This window comes from Labeo rohita, chromosome 7, assembly GCF_022985175.1.
Source record: "Labeo rohita strain BAU-BD-2019 chromosome 7, IGBB_LRoh.1.0, whole genome shotgun sequence".
NCBI lineage: Eukaryota > Metazoa > Chordata > Actinopteri > Cypriniformes > Cyprinidae > Labeo > Labeo rohita.
In genome coordinates, this window is record NC_066875.1 from 11,597,538 (window position 1) to 11,615,092 (window position 17,555).

A 17,555-nucleotide genomic window follows, 5' to 3' on the forward strand; every position below is an offset into this window, starting at 1 on the left:
GACCCGGAAACCGATCGAGCTCAGCCATCTTGAAGGACATCTCAATTCTCTAATTTCACCGCGAGGAGGCGAGGATCGAGGAGGGAGGAGGCTTCATGAGGAGCGATCAGCGAGGATACACAGGTGTATCCTATGCGGAAGTCTTTTATCGACTTAACGTGACGCACGTATAAATTCTCCTCCCCCTTCACATCTGCTCCAAGTGCTAACCATGGCAGAAAATTCTAACACACATAAATGTGAGTATTAAGCATGACTGTGGGTGATTTTTTTGACAGTGCTTTTAATTTCGATGTATAATGTGTACTTTTCACCACAGTTTATTAATTATTATTATTATAATTGTCATTATTGTTTACATGTACAAGACACAAATGTATGTAAAATCACAACTCTAGTACAGTTGCAGAATTATATCAAAGCACCAAAATTAAACATACTGTCATACTATAGCCTACTACAAATAAAAAACATTTAATAACTGTGAATAATTCATTGTTAATAATAACTGGTAATATAAAAAAATAAGAACAAATGTGGTCTTTTGTGGAGGTTGAAACGGTTACAATATAAATAATAATTATCTCTAATGTTCAAGAATCCCCATATGCAAGCTAAATCCAGCGGTGTAGAGTCATCATTACTTGACGACACTTTGAAGTGACGCTAAAGGGAGCGAGGATATATAATTTCACTTGCTTCCATTCCTCCGTCCTCGCGTCTTTTCCCTGTGTCCTTCCCTCGCATCCTGAAGAGGTGGAGCTAAGACACGAGGAAAGGAAGCGAGGAAAGGAAACGAGGATGCACAGATAAGAAATGAGAAGCACCCAGAATGTAAAAATGCTCAGTGTGCGTGCTTACCACAAATGTGAATTTAAGAAAGTGCACAGAGACTAGTGTGTGCACTTACCATAAACATGGATTTAAAGGAGTACCATTCAAAAGGGGGCTATATAGACACCCTCGTGCAAACAGCGAGGGTCCTTAGAGCGCATGCAAAGAGGTGTACCTCATAAAAACCTTAATATGAGGGGAACAAAGCCTGCTTATCATGACAGTCATAGGACGGGCTTCTGGAGCGCTATGATCATGTAGCGCAGCATCCAGCTCTCAGCCGAGAGTACAGCACAAACACTTGATCTGCCAGCTCGATAGCAGAGTCAGCACAACATGGAGGCAGAAGGGGGCCTCACAAGCTACTGTTGCTGAACCACAGAGCTCTAGGGAGCAGAAAATTCAACTCTCAGGAAGACGGGGAAAATTCTGAGCACTCAAAATACCCTCTGGAGTGGGGCGCATTACCATGAAACAGTCTAGAGGAAGGCCGGAAAAAAGGCCAGATGCCCTGACGTGGTTGTGGAGCCCACAGAGCAGGAAGTTCAACTCTCCAGGATAAGAGGAAAACTTAGGCGCTCAATAGGGGCCGGCACAATCTTAGGTGATCCCCCAGGGTGAGCACAGCTAGGCTCATCCCACAGAGTGAGCAATTCAACAAAGAGGCAGAGAGGAGCCCAGAGCTTCAACTCTCAGGGTGAGAGGGAAATTCCAAAAACCCTGAGGAGGAAGGGCGTGCTAGTAAGAGACCTACAGAGTAAGGGGAGCACTGCCGAACTCGCTGTGAGAGCAGTCAGAAGGGGGAGGGCAGAGAAAGGCCTGTCCCCCTGGTGCTGCAGCACGGTGGAACCCACAGCACAGAAAATCCAATTCTTAGGATGAGAGAGAAACTCAGGTGCTCAGAAGGGTGCGACACGCTCCTAGGTGACCCTCTATGATGAGGGGAGCAATGTTACCTCAATCAGAAGGCAGCGCACCAGGGAGGCAGAAAGTGGCCCAACAACCTGGTATAACTGTTGGCTAGAGCTCCAGAGCATGGAGGACCAACTCCCAATAAGGAGAGGAATTCAGATGCTCAGTTTGAGAGCAGCATGCTCATAGGAGACCTTCTAGGATGAGGCGAGCAACACTTAAGCTCAACCGATTAATGGGCAAACTCATCAGGGAGGCAGCAAGCGGCCAGATATTGGAAGTTATTGCCACGGAGCTCAAACAGAGGGCTCCTCTCCAGCAAGAGAGAAAAAGCCATACCTGACCAGCACGAGTTGTTAATGGCCCAAGGCCTGCCATACAGGGGATTGGACATTTCAACAAGGTAGTAGAAGGGTCTCATCAAAAATGGCTGGACAGGACCGTTTGGTAATACAGAATGGTTGCATAAGCGGAAATGGTGCTTTTAGCCCTCGAGCTGAGGCAGGCTCTCATGGCTCAACTGGGAGCAATAGGTCTCATAGCTTACCCTCATATACAGGGGAGCAGTTCCTGGCTCGACCATAAGGTAGAACAAATCAGAAGGGGCCAAGCAAGGCCCAAAAAGAGAGCTGTTATCGCCACATAAAATCTAAAGAGCTATAGCTCCTCAGAGTCATAGGAACCAGGAAGGGTTTCCTCAGAAACACTTGTTACTGGCACCTCAGGGAAGGCCGTGCTCTCAAACCCACTCCTCAAAGGGGCGAGGCACTGGTTCGACCGAAAGGGCAGAAGAGAGAAAGACTGGAGCTGCTCAACGCCTCAGCGAGAGGAGCCCAAACTCAGAATATTGCATGAAGGTTGTGGTGGAAGTTACTCAACCCAGAAAACGCTTCTCGGGGCAAGATCTGGGTAGTGTGTCCTGGTCAGGCAGCTCCTTTAAGCAAAGCCTAGCCAGGACATCAGGGAGCATATACGAAGTGAATGGTAACGCTCATCAAGACAACCCCGCGGCGCCACCTTCTTCGCCCGCTTCCACAGCAAGTCAAGCATCTCCACTGCGCGTTCCATAACCTCCAGCAGATCAGTGTACGTAGTAGGGCTGCACGATAAATCACATGTGATTGTGAGGCGCGCTTAGTCAATGAAGCCGGTTCTTTGATTAGTAGTAAATCTCCATCACGTGCGTTCAGCTGGAGCGGCAATTAATACACAGAGCCGTAAATCACTGACAAGCTACGCAAAAAAAAAAAAAAAAAAAAAAAAAAAAAAAAAAATCGCGCTCATAATCGCAGATGAATCGCATTCGATTATGAGCGCGATTTTGCGTAGCTTGTCAGTGATTTACGGCTCTGTGTATTAACTGCCGCTCCAGCTGAACGCACGTGATGGAGCTTTGCTACTAATCAAAGTACCCGCTTTACTGACTAAGCGTGCCTCACAATCGCATTCGATTTATCGTGCAGCCCTAGTACGTAGGGCAGGAGGATTGAGAGAGCTCAGCCTCGGCTTCTTCACTCTCAGACATCTCCTGCTCTTCCTGGCCAGAAGCCAGAAGCCCAGTAGATGATGTAAAGGATAATGCATCATCATCCAGCAGCTCACTCTTGTCCATGATCAATGAGCAAGAAAGAGAAAGCTCCTTCTTCAGCTCATCAGCCAGGTCCGCCTGCGAACCCCATGACTTCAGTTTCCTCCGTGCCTCAGCAGTGGCAGGACCCAAACCACGGGGAGCAGATTCCTGCCCTTCCTTCCTCGGAAAGATGGAAAAACAAGAGTGTTTTCATAAAAAAAAAAAACGCTCACAGTGAACGCAAACTGCCCCCTCGAGGACATCACGTGCATGTTCCTCGCCCAAAAAGATAACACAAAGATTGTATGTGTCATCTGGTGTCAGATAACGCAGACACGGAACCACACACCTCTTATACGATTTACTAGTGCTCGCCATAGCAAAGGGAAGAAATATAGCTTATACTAGGATGCACTCGCTTCAAACCAAACAGTCCCCTGAAAACGAAGAAGAGAATGTTGTATTCTTGTGATATGCCGACGAGTTGTGCCAGTAGTGACGTCATGTGCTGTCGCCGGCCAATGCTATCGACGTTTTTTGGATGTAGGCTTCAAACACGAGTCACGCAGAAGGCATTCCCCCATAGTGACCCCTAGAGGACCCAGTTCGATGTTCCCTTAGAAGGGTACTGTCATTTACGGACAAATTGGTGTTACCTGGTTTCTCCCAAGGCTTTTTTTCTTCATTATTCAAACATCAACCTGGGTTTGCACACACAGGGACTAATGAGGTTTGAAACAATGTTGTGTATCAAATACATCTAAATTAACTTGTCATTTATTTATGCATCAACACACCAATGGGCAGCCTATGTTTTGCTGTAGCCTTACAGCAAATGTATAATACACTTTGTATATTTTGTACATTCCCAAAATTAAAGTTAAATAATGTGACAAAATAATGTGAACACCCATTGTTATAAATCATTCATCATTCATGTAGGCTGCAGTGGGGAGGGAACAACAACAACAACAACACCAACAACTTAGCTGTGAACTAAGCTGTGTTCAGAAGTGTTTAGTACAAGCCACGGGTGAAATGGGTGACTTCTGAAAAAAGCAAATCATGAAAGCCTGTTTAGCAGTAAGCTTAACAGTCCAATTATCTGGTGCTGTTAAAACTACAGCCTTTACGACTATGACTGCACAAAAAGCATGGCAAGAATTCCTCAGCAAAGAAGAACAACAAATGATAGGGATGATCAAATACTAAGATGGACTTTCAAATTAACTACTGCAGTGAAGTGACATCAAACCTCAATTTTCACCTTGAAGACCTGGTTTCTGCAAAAACTGACCACAGAGAGAACTTCACAAAGACATCATCCATGAAAGAGCTGCAACTGCTAAAACTTTAATCACAAACACTATTGTCAAAATGTAAAAAAAAAATGGTGTCATGATTATAAACCTGGACATCTAGAGCACCTAGACGAACATCTGCCCTAGCTAGCTGACCTGAATTAAATGTTATCAAACAACTGTGGGAAGCTTTTGAAAAGAAGAGTGAGAAACTGTTTCCTTACTTTAACATCTCTAAAGCAACTGGCAGATGTTTGTATAGACAACAATCAACTATTCAAAAGTTGTATGAATCTATGCAAAGTCTGGCAGCTGTATTAAATGCAAATGATGCTAAAACACCTTCATAATACAGCGGGTAAAATACGTATTGACCACATCACCATTTTTCTCAGTAAATATATCTCCAAAAATGCTGTTGACTTAAAATTTCCACCAGATGTTGGTAACAACTAGGGATGTCACAATACTCAATATAATATCGAACCGTTCGGTACAACATCCACGGTTCAATGCGCGCTTGTGAATTGCGTTTTTTCAGTTTTGCATTTAAATAATTTCCGTGTTTTATTTCTCTCGAAATTTGCTGTGTGTGTGCCTGTGATTTCACGTGCTGAGATGAGGAAACGCCTCCCCATTTATATTTGAAAACGCAACACCTGCAGTGCATCTTCCCTTTTAATGAAATGCAATGATAAGCCTTTCTAAACTTGTTGTCCAACAAAAGGGAACATTATAACTTATTTTTACTTCACAGCATCAGTCGAGTGTTTGAAATAACTTCCTTTTGTGATCTGATGTGGCTTCTTATTATAGAATGAGGCAGACAATATATTCTATACTGTATGTCGATTAGCAATGGCTTACAAATATACTTAATTATTTTGAAAATACCCGAGATGGCTTGAAGAACACAGATAAACCATATATTATTGCAGACAAGTGTTTGCTGTCCTTACATTTCATCATTCAAAATGTTTAATGTTATACGTTGCTTTTATTCAGTTACAGCAATAGTGATGACTTTACCCATATTAGAGATTTCCTGGCTGGAATGTCATCAGTGTTATCTCTCTGACGCATATGTGGATTTTCTGCACGAGGGCCCCCTCTGGAGTCCAGTATGAATGAAACCTTATCCTATTTTGTGTAAAAATCGGAAGACATATAATAATCCACGCTTTTTCCAGTGTACAGAAGTTTACGGGAGTATTTTGTTGTTAATTAGATGCAAAAAAAATAAAAACTAAAATAAAACACACTGATGTGGCAAGCTATCAGAACCGAACCGAAAACCATGGTTAAAAACCGAGGTACGTATTGAACCGTGGACTAACTGTATTGTTGCATCCCTAGTAACAACCCAAGTAATCCATACATACAAACAAAAGAAATAAATTTAAACAATTTAGTTATGTGTAATAAAATGGAATAGCACAGGGAAAAGAACTGAACACATGAAGAAAGGAAAGTGCAAAAAGGCAAGCTAGTTCAGTCCCAGCACCTACAGCACCAGGGTGATGAAGATGAAAAAACGGTGGACATTTCAGCAAGACAATGATCCCAAACACAGCCAAGGAAACTCTCAGCTGGTTTCAGAAACAGAAAATAAAGCTGCTAATGGCTCAGCCAATCACCTGACTTGAATCTTGGAAAATAAGAGCTAAAGATCAGAGTTCATAGATGAGGCCCACAGACGATTTGAAGACTCTGTGGAAGAATGGGCCAAAATCACACCTGAGCAATGTATGCAACTAGTTTCTCCATACAGGAGGCGTCTTGAAGCTGTAATTACCAACAAAAGCTTTTGTACAAAATATTAAAGAAATTTCAGTAGTTCAATACTTTTCCCCAGTGTCATTCCATTTTATTACACATAACTTAATTTCTGAAATTATTTGTTTTATTTATATGTATGGATTGCTTGGGTTGTTATTAACACTGGTGACAATATTTCATGTCAACAGCACAATGTTTTGCATTCCAGTTTTGCATTGCATTTACACAAATAACTACTTCTGACTGGTCCATCTCTGATGAAAAAAAAAAAAAACTTTTAAATTAAATATAATATTTTTGTTTGATATTGACAGCTGTTTGGGGATATATCACATGTGAAAAATGTTGTATTTTTTGTACCAGCTTAAAAATGATATTACATTTTTGCTTCTGAAATCCACCCTTCTGCTGGGATCAGAATAATCCTTGTTTATTTATTTATTTTTTGATCAAAAGTATCCCAATCTTACTAAAATTTTTTAAACAACAGAAACTGAGGATTTAATCTAGATCAAAACCAAGATTGGATTTTATGATCTAATACAAATTTAGAATCCTTTTTTCTTTTGAACAACCCATTTTCAATATTTGATCAAATACGATGGCCATAATCCAATCAGACTACTTTTGAACAACTGGCCCATGTGTATTTATGTGAAAATAATTCTTGAATGAGGAAAACATGTAGAGTGGGACTTGATTTTGATCTGAATTAGGTTGTTAGATAAGAGAGACATACAAATTGTGCAGAGCAGTGAGGCACCGGGACCGGAACTGAAAACCACAAGCTGTGTTTTTTTTTAGATGGCTGAAACTGCATGTTGTTTATGTCTGCAGTTTATTATATATATATATATATATATATATATATATATATATATATATATATATATATTATTTTAAATATGTAATACTTATTAATTTAATACTTATTAAGTATCGAAACTGTTAAGCAACAATTTTTTTTTACGTTTTTTCCCTGTTGATCACATTACACATTTCATGCTTAAATCATCCCTTCCAATTTGATTAAAATTCCATTAGAATCAAGCTCAACCAAAATGAGGTTTTTCAGTCCAAATGAGTCAACAATGTGCCTACTACAGGACTGTTTGGTTGCATGTAAACATAGTTAATAAAAAAGTTGTGACACTGAATTTACTGTTCCTTTTTTAAGTAATAAACCAATGAGAGGCCAAGATATGTACAACCCATTAGGAGTTTTACTTCCATCTACTTGCCCTGCCCACTTGAAGCTGACTTTAAGCTCTCACTTATTTTGTCAGAGGTCTATCAGGATTTTTAAATCAGTGAAAATCACTGTAGAACTTTTAAGACATTTTAAGCTCATTATTAATAATTCATATGTCTTTGTAACTGACAAACTTTGTCAAAAACTATTTAAACAAAAACAAAACAAACAAACAAACAAACAAAACATGTAGACTATGTAAAAATGGATATGTAACAAAGTAGTACAACAGAAGTAAGTTACCTTGGAGCACCAAAATGCCATGGTAGTGAATGATTACCTTATTGTATGGTCATAGTATGGTCATACTTTCTTGTAAGAGAACTGAAATTATTTTAAATTACACACAGTATCAGAAAGAGTGTGTGTATACTGCTTTAATCTCTGCAACCTCTATCATTAAACATCCACCCCATTCTGGATGAAAAACATTTTCTCACTATACTGCGTGGATGAGCGCTGAAATGTTTTGATCATGTATGCGCGTATCTGCTGTATAAATGTAACACCTGAATTGAGACATTATTTAAATAACACTGCATAATAGAAAGCATCCGAATCAATGTATTGGGGCCCGCATAAAGAACAATTTACTTGTATGAAGCGAAATCTTGTTTAACGTTACCTTTTCTGGCCTGGTTGCGAACCGTTTTCTTCTGCTTCATGATAACAGACGGAGAGAGTCTGAAAAGGCTAGCTATTGACTGGTTAGTCTCACAATCTAAAAGTTCTGCATTTCTGATTGTGAGTTGTGCAGAAACCTTTTCTTCCTCTTCTTCTTTGGGTCTAATAGTGGATTGGTGTCGTAAGCGCATACCGCCACCTACTGTACATCGAGCTCTCATCATAAAAATACTTCAAGGGTACTTCTCAAACAGGAGGCTGCATCTGATGACGATGCATACACAGACAACCGTCTGTGGTCTCTCTCACATGTATGCGCAGTTTAGCAGTATGATTAATTTACAACCAAAAAGAAAACATAATGCTTTATTCTCCAAAACCATTTTTGTCTTAAGTTTGCAAGATCTTCAGGGTTGGAGACCCCTAGTGTAATGAATGTCTGATAAAACACTTGGGTCAGTTGTGGAAATGCCACTTGCTCACTAGGGGTCAGTGCTGTATTCTCAGTGTCTTATGTTCATTAGTTACGTACATGTGATTGTATGCCTTGCAAAATTAAAAAATGTGGTTTTCTTTTATGTATCGAACACTATATATGACCAAGGCAACATTATCTAGCTAATTTATATTTTGTCAGAATTCCTAGAAATTTGTATGCCACTGTCTAGGTACAAAAGTTTGAATTTACATCTGTCTTGGAGTTATATTAAAATAGTATAATTTATAATTATTATTATAATAACTATAGCAATTTCTAATTCTAATTATTTTATCCCTCTATGGAACGGAGTTGCCATATGGCAGCAATTACTTTCTACTTATTTTCTCTGTTATTCTGAAAAAAAAAAAAAAATACAAAAAAAATACAATATATTGCAATATGTTAATATAAAGGGCCAGCATTAAGGTAGTCAATGATGTGCTGTTTTTAAGCCACATGACATTTGAAAGTGCCTCCAAAACACTTTTTTTTTCCACTGTCACCCCAACATAGAGGACACCTGCTGCAGAAATTGCTCTGTAAACCTAATTTCTGAACATCTCTTCTCAATGTTTTTTTTTTTTTTTTTTGCATCATCTTTGGTTAGTAGATTACAATTTTTTATTCTGAAATCAATATTATCTAACATAGTTTTTCTGTAAAATGAGAAAATATCAATGTTGCCATATGGCAACGCCATACCACAGTGGAACTGAAGTAATGTATTTCCCCATTGGGATTTTTTATAGATAGTAACATCAATAATTTGATTGCAATTATTTATTTATTTGAAGTGTTTATTGTAGTATATGTGTATAAATAAGGAAATTCTTTAGTCTTTTCAAAAAATGCATACAGCAGTATTTTATGGAAAGGGCAATAGGAAGAGTGCAGAGTTGCCTCTTCCATGTGATGACAAGGAGGATGAGTTAGCCTTCAGTGACCGTAATAATCAGTGCGTTTGTGCATGTGTATATGTGTCTGTATGTGCGTGTGGCAGATTTTGATGGAAATCAAGACTGGATGCATCGATTTCTAAAAGAAATGTGCATTTGAATTGAAAAGAAAATCATAATTTAATAGAAAAAGTATTTTTCCATTGCGGTACACTGTTGCCATATTACAACATTTTCCTAAATACTCAAACCCAAATTAAAGCTATTTCATGTAATAAAAACTTATGTGAAAAAATATTTCATTGTTAGAAAATAATGCATACCATAGAGGGTTAAAAATGTAACAATAAAATTATATTATTATAGTAGTACTACTACTAATAATACATTTATGTTTTTACACTTAAATTTATTATGTTGCTAAAAATAAAAAGCATAATTTTATAATTTGGAACCAGTGAAAATAATAGTAGTCCTGTCTGCAGAGACACCAAGAAAACAACAAATTTTGGTGAGGAAAGAAAACTATTGTGTTTTATGTACTAAACCACACAGGCCACACAAACATAAAAAATGTGAAGAAGAACAACAAGAAGAAAACGGGCACAAAACTGTACTGCAATTATAACTCTTAAACATAAAGTTGTCATATAATTCATCTCTAAATTCTGTAGTTTTTTTTTTTATATATATACAAAACTATCTTCAGGAGTGCATAGTTTTTTAAATGACTCTTAGAATGTAATTTTAACAGCATTATTATTATGACTGATTTACAGCATCAGCATGCTGTAATGCATGTTGATGATAATTCAGAATGCTTTTTGCGCAAAATTGAAATAAGTTTCAAGCTTAAAGCAAACCCCGGGTATTGAGACTTGTATGGCTTAATATAATGTAAATTATTTCTCTGAAATGTAGTAGAAAACCAATAAAACATTCGTTATTTAAAAAATCCACATCGTTTTATACATATTTTGGACCATGGGTACGGCATTATGACCTGTTCACTCTGAGAGCTACTGGCCCTACCTGTTGCTATTTTTATTTTAACACAACTGGGAAAATAAAATACTGATACGATGACCACAGCTACTGAAAGAGCTTACAGGTGGCAATGGATATAAGCATAGGCTTAAACCAAATTCCGTACCATCAATTCTCCCCACAAAGAGTCTAAACGTCCCTGGATGTCAAGTAAAATCTGGGGTGAGAACCTGCTTCAGTGGCTGCGGCATCATGACAAGCATTTGTCTCTGTCATTTGTAAATGATTTCAGTAGCTGTGGTCTACTAACAGCCTTAAAGGCATCAGGACTAAAGTTGAAAGATCAAACATGTGGGTCTTTAGGAAGTTTTATTCATTTACAGGCATCTTCCCATTCTTTTCTCCTCTTCTTATTGCTAGGAAAAGCAGTGAAGGCTTAAATTGCTTCTCTTGTTGCCCTTCGACTGAAAATTACAACCAAACGTTGCACAATGTGGCATCATATCAGTATTTAATCTTCCGAGTAGTGTTGCAGTAAAACAGGTAGGGCCAGTAGTTTACCCAGTGCCACCATTTCATGTCAAAGAATTAATAGTGCCCCTAACCCCCATAGTCTAAATATGTATAAAACAATGTGGATTTTTTAAATAATGTAAATCTGTCATGGGTTTTCTACTACATATTTCAGTAAGGGACATAATTAATTTCATTACATTAAGCCATACAAGTCTTAACACTGGGGGTACCCTCCCTGCTGAAAACAAAACAAACAAACAAACAAACAAACAAAAAACAGCTAAAACCAGTCTAAGATGGTTCACTGGTTTTAGCTGGCCATCCAGCCTAAAACCAGCTACTTCCATCTTAAACCAGCTAAGACCAGCCAACCAGCTTAGGCTTGTTTTAGCTGTTTTTCTTTTTTTTTCAGCATGGCTTGAACAAATAGATAAATTATAAAGGCATCACCCAAAAATGAAAATGTGTCTAAATTTACTCATCTTCATGTTGTTCCAGATATTAAGTAGAATATTCACACTACAAAATAAAATGAGGACATGAGTGAAGACAGAGCACTTTAAGTCAAAAAAGCACTGTGAATATGTCATAAAACTAGACATCTCCCTATCTGCATTTATGTATACTAATACTGACATTAATAATGGTTTTTGCGTGTCTCATGATTGCTCGCGATGAACCAGTTTTAATATTCAGAAGTGTGAATGACATTTGACAGCTATGGCAGAGAGCAAGAATAGTCAATTTTATTATCAGTGCATAATGACTTTCAGTGTGTTTCACATTATATTTGTCTTCATATGAGATAAAATGTAGCACAGTAAACTGTATAAATTACTTTACTTTCACAGTTTGCTGTATTTTTTTAGGTTCAAAAGCTTTCAACCCCACTTTCAGTGTAAAGAAAAGAACAATGTGAACATTCTGCATACGGCCTAATATCTTCTTTTGTGTGATACATGAGTAAGGGTTTAGAACAACATAAAGAAAAGTAAATGATTACAGAACTTCTCATTTTTGGGTACACTATTAATTTAAAGGAAAAACTGAAGCAAATATATCTCATGTTCTCCTTGCTCCTTGTCTTTCTTTGCCTGACAAAAACCTCTCAAACATACATAAACACATAAAATCTCATGATTGTGGACACAACTAAACTTGTGCTCCAGACAAAATGTGACCCCTCCAAACTGTGGCCAAATCGTCCTCAGTTGTACAGTTTGATTTCACACTTCAGGAATAGAATGATCCATGAGTGACTTTACAATACTGCTGGACATCCTGTGTTGAGAAAGAGAACGTTAAGAACACATTTGTGAGAGGCAGTAAAAGAAGGGAAAATAAGATACTTTCAGTGAATAGATACTTTCACATGAATAGACTGCTGATTGGCATTGGGTTTTGTCCACCCAGAGTTTATTTTCCATACCTTTTCATCATGTGTTCAAAGATAACCACTGGCATCACAGTTACTGTGACAACACCTCCGCTGGAATTAAGGATGTCTGTGACTTGGGAGTCCTAATCAAAGAGAAGAAAAGATAGGAAAGTAGCTTAAATTGAAATCAGCTCTTTAAGTCACCTGCTTATGCTTTACAGGGCCATAATGTTAATAAGGAGAAGGAAAGGAAAACCAACAAATGCAAAATACTGATGTTATTTACCTTCAGTCCAATTATATTCTGACCATTGATCTCACAGATCTGATGATCAGTAAGCAGGCCATTACGTGCAGCTGAGCTGTCTTTTACTATTGAGGTGATTCGACCCTTTTTAAAAAGAAAGCCGAGTTGCCCGTTCATGTCCTTGTGAAGAGTGACAGTTCGTTCCAATGGCCTGCAAACAGTAATAGTATTTTTAATGCTGATTTATAATTGCATAATGAACATGCACATGATAGTATACCATGCTACACACATGCCTAATACCTTTTATTTTCTTATTCATGCATTTTTCCTTAACAATCTAACATATTAATGACTTTAAGTACTACTCTGCCTGGATATAGTTTACATATCTAAGAGATCAACACCAGACAACATAAATAGGAATGGTGACAATGTGTCGAAAGAGTGTGGGGGACAGAATCACTTAAACTGGTCACATCCTGGGGTGTTTTCATAGCATCGACTACTGATGCAGTGAGTTGTTCCATATTCAGGGGATCAGGGTTACATATGTAACCAAGACTTCTTCAGAAAACTCAATAGGCCAACAGACCTAAACACAAAGAAGGTTCACCTAAAAAGAGCACATAAATGCCTTTTGGATGATTCTCTCTCTCCGTTAAAAAGTATCAGTGCCTCAGTGCGAACAGCCTTGTGAGCAGCACCCAGACACATAACATGGTTGTGCTTTTAGCAACCTAAGTTTAAGTCCTGTCTGTTCCAATCTGCTTCCATCCACATTGTTTTCTGTGCAATTTATACTTCACTCAGAGCCATAGCCTGCAGTACTTTCGCGTATCGCGTAGCAGTGACTAGTGTATGCTCAGTGACCCAAGCTTGAATTCCAACTCAAGGTCTTTTCTCATTCTCACTAAAATTTGGGCCTTGCTCCCCTTTAACAAATTTGTGTCTCTGAGTGTTTCTGATTCATACATACTTCTGGGTATCAACAATAGTTTACATCAACAGTTTGCACTGCTGTATAGTTGCAAGGCTAAAACTACATACACACACCCTCCTGTGTCTGACCTCTTCATGAATAATTCATGACAACCTGATCCTCATAAATAAAACATCACTGCGCAGAGTATTTGAAACCTGCCGAGTATCATCACTGTGCAGAGTATTTGAAACCTCCAAAAATGCTCTATGTTTGATGTGTGTGCATGTGTGTGTACCTGTCTCGCACAGCCAAAGTGATCTTCTCTGGGTTGGAGTTCTTAAGCTCCTTATGTGCATTATCACTACTCCAGCCAGCACATGATTTGCCATTGATCTGCAGAATCTGATCACCAAACCGCAGCCCTGCCAGTGCTGCAGGAGTGTTAGCCTGCACTAATTGCACAAACACACCCTGAAACACACATTTGGAAATGTGAATTAGAGATCACCATCATACTTTCAGGGTGTAATGCTATGATGTAAATATAGATGTCAATATTTAAAACATAGAATACTTTAAATATCTAAATATTTGATACATTTTTAAAAATATATATAAAAAAGTGCAGACTACTGCCATGTTGCAATAGATTTTCTCTTTTTGGAACACTTTTGTTTTTATCTTAATCTCGATCAATAAATGACATTAAATGTAAAAGTTAAAGTATTCATAATATGATAGAAATACATTATCTATGACTTTGAGGCGGAGGCCAATCTTCCCATCCATGTCTTTGCACAGCACCACCTCCCGCACACCCTGTCGAATCTCTGCTCTCTTCACCCCTAGGTCACTTCCTGTTATGGGGGCTGCCGCCCAGCTTATTCCGGGTGTCCAGACACTAACAGCCTAAAAACACATTGGGGAATATATTATTACTATACTGCAAAATTTATTTTGTCAGATTACCCAAAATGTACTTCATGCATTCAGATGTTTTATTTAAAGTGCCTGCAATCAACCTGGCATTACGTTATACCAATAAAAGTAATTTTCAAAAAGTAAAGTAAAAACAGCTTCTTAAGGGTGCGGTATGTAATATTGATAGCTATAGTTTGAAAAGGGTACTGCAGTCCAAAATTTTAAATATAAGAGAGAGTCGTTTGTCCTACTTCCTTCTCCTCAGACTCGATGCTCTCGCGGGTTGCCATATTAGGACACACTAGACTAGAGGAATGGGTGCAACTGACAATGGAAGGCAATGTTGATTTATCCACGTTTTAATATTCTTCTGGTCATAGAGCTTTTTAGATGGATCCCAAGACTTTATGTTGCGTAGAGTCTGCAATCTCTGACCCAGTTCATTTGCTGGCTTCCAATACGCTGTGTTTTCCATCAACTGGCAACCCGGGGCATCAAAATGCTCTTGGGTAAAATGGCAGTGGGCGGAAACACACAGACCAAAACAAAAAACAGACATTCCGACATGGAACACACATTTTAAAAGTAGAATACTTGTCTGTAGCATTGTTTTCAGAGAAACAAATATGTGAACTTATTTTACAGAAAATGCAAAAAAAAAAAAAAAATACAGTGTATTTTAGTTTACCATAAATGCTTGTCAGTACTTTCAGCAATAATAACTATAAATATATAATTATAATTCACAGACCATGGAATTAATTACGAAATTACATATAAAGTTGTATTTAAGTCCCAATTGTGATATGTCTTATGTTTTCTAGGATTCTTAGTTGGGAGTTTTCTTGGACTCTAAGTTTATATACTTTTTCCATTGTGGTATATTTACATTTCCTGTTGCTTATTTCCTGTTTCCTTGGTAAATTCTTTCTGTAGTAAGTACTCTTTTCTTTTTTTAATACATGCATAGTGCACTTTTTTCACAAGAGAATGTGTTGTTTTTATTTTTAAAATGTGGATAAGCTGATGAGCAGTTCTCAGACACACTCACCCCACTGGTCTCATCAGGAACTGAAGATGAGAGAGTTAGTTGAGCATCTGCACTGAGATTTAGACCCATAAACTCATTCAGCTCAGGGTACAACCTGTTAGAAGTAGCTAAAGAGAGAGACAGACAACATTAAAATGGTCTAAGCTACATTGGATGCAAGTGAGAAAAATCTGATAACTCAAATTTATTTGTTTCCATGGGTTTCCCAAGTTGAAATTATTAGTTTTTGAAATTTCCGTAATATTTCCTGATTGTTCAAAACTGTAAAAACCCTATATATATGGCAACACTAGAGACCAGTTTTAACTATTAGCTTATTACCTTGCATATTACTGGCATATTAGATGTTTATTAGTACTTATAAAGCACATATTAATGCCTTATTATGGATGACCATATTTTAGGTCCCTTAATCCTACCCCATACCTAAACTTAACAACAATCTTACTGTTATTAAACAGTTTATTGAAGAGTTTATTGAAGTTGTGGTTAATAAATAAATTTGGTCCCCAAAACAAAGTGTGACCATATATTCTACAGCCTCTTGTGAGGTACCCATGCCACCCTTTGAAGCTCAACTTTAGGATCTAAGCCTCTTTTCTGTCATAGATTATGTAATCATACATGTACAGCACCGTATCTGATTCTTACCTATCTCTTCAGATTTTGAATCATAGTAAGGCTCATTTTGGCATCTGGAAGGTTCAGGAAGAGGTAAAGCCTTTAATGGGCTCACAGTGGGGGTGTTATGAGCCTGCAGAAAAGGGGTAAAATTACATTTTGGATAATTAGATATATATTTTTAAATACAAACAAACAAACAAACAAACATACATACATACATACATACATACATAAATAAATAAATAAATAAATAAATGTCCAACCTGCATGAACTTATCCACCTTCATGTCTTCGAGAGATGGATACAGTGACATGGTTATTATGCTGTTTGGAGCGCACTGGATTAATTTCCTGAAGAAATGTTCATGTTTAGTTCATGTAACAATAGAAATGCTATTTAATTTACTGTCTAAAGACATAAATCACCTCATAGAAAATAGCACAGACTATTATTTATTTATTTGTTTGTTATTATTATTATTATTATTATTATTATTATTATTTAACATTTCGTTGTCGCTGTACATGTGTTTGTGTGCATCGCAGACGCATATTACTTAACAATTTTATCGAGGTCAAACAGTAATTTTTGCTTTAATAAGGTGTCAAATGTTAAATAGGCTGCTGGTCGTTCGCGCAAGGAATGTTTGTTTCTTGAATGTACAGACTGATTATGCCGCGTTAGTGGAATATATAATAAAAGACAGCATAATTTAATAATGAATGTTTATACATAATAGCTGTGAATGTGACAAGTCAACATTAGCTCGTTTTCTGATGCTTTGTATAAATGCGGCCAGGATGATGCGCACTCACCTTGACGCTGCAGAAGCCTGGGAGCACAAACAAAGTATTAAATAGCTTTAGCGCTCGTCGGTCCGGGTTTATTTGATAGTAAACGTATGAGAGCTGATTTAGTTCACAGGATCTCAGAGGTAATGAATGTAATGTCCGCGGGTGTCCTGGATGAGGGAAATGGAATACAGCATATACTCGAGCGCAAGTCAGCACATCTCCCCTGAGTGAGCGCCCTCGTTCGACCAAAATAGCTGTGCTTGCAGTACATTGGACTGTACTTTCCTGTTGGACTGCAAGAGTTTTAAATAATAACATTTTTTTTATAATAATGATGATGATAATGATAATGATAGACAACGAGAGAGTGCTGCAATACATTACATCCAATCAGACAAACATTACCAAATAAACAACATAGCTATACAGGATCTTATGAGCATGTTTTGTGAATCTTCCAAA

General features: G+C 37.8%; 2 protein-coding genes across 6 annotated transcripts in view; both read right to left on the reverse strand.

Moving 5' to 3' along the window:
- unm_hu7910 (un-named hu7910) overlaps window positions 1-8,433 on the reverse strand; it is a 38,758-nt gene extending 30,325 nt beyond the window's left edge. For 4 of the 5 annotated variants that reach the window (XM_051114128.1, XM_051114127.1, XM_051114122.1 and 1 more), the window contains exon 1: window positions 8,274-8,433. In XM_051114128.1, the coding sequence (XP_050970085.1) occupies window positions 8,274-8,313 (40 nt within the window). In that variant the 5' untranslated portion in view covers window positions 8,314-8,433. The remainder of the gene's footprint in view (window positions 1-8,273) is intronic. The other variant, XM_051114124.1, reaches the window with a different exon arrangement.
- A 1,109-nt stretch (window positions 8,434-9,542) lies between these two features.
- On the reverse strand, window positions 9,543-17,322 carry sdcbp (syndecan binding protein (syntenin)). Its single transcript, XM_051114978.1, has 9 exons — window positions 17,115-17,322; window positions 16,562-16,649; window positions 16,326-16,428; window positions 15,675-15,781; window positions 14,450-14,611; window positions 13,998-14,173; window positions 12,817-12,988; window positions 12,582-12,673; window positions 9,543-12,433 (listed from the first exon to the last, which is right to left on the reverse strand). Exons 2-9 carry the CDS (start codon window positions 16,610-16,612, stop codon window positions 12,379-12,381), a joined length of 918 nt encoding a protein of 305 aa, XP_050970935.1. The 5' UTR covers window positions 16,613-16,649; window positions 17,115-17,322; the 3' UTR covers window positions 9,543-12,378.
- Window positions 17,323-17,555: the final 233 nt, after the last annotated feature.

Coding starts and splice junctions, on each gene's coding strand:
- sdcbp (XM_051114978.1), bottom strand. CDS start 16,612: ATGTCACTGTATCCATCTCTCGAAGACATGAAGGTGGATAAGTTCATG. Junction 15,782..16,325: donor TTCAAAATCTGAAGAGATAG/GTAAGAATCAGA, acceptor CTCTCTCTTTAG/CTACTTCTAACAGGTTGTAC. Junction 14,612..15,674: donor TTCCTGATGAGACCAGTGGG/GTGAGTGTGTCT, acceptor ATGTGTTTTTAG/GCTGTTAGTGTCTGGACACC.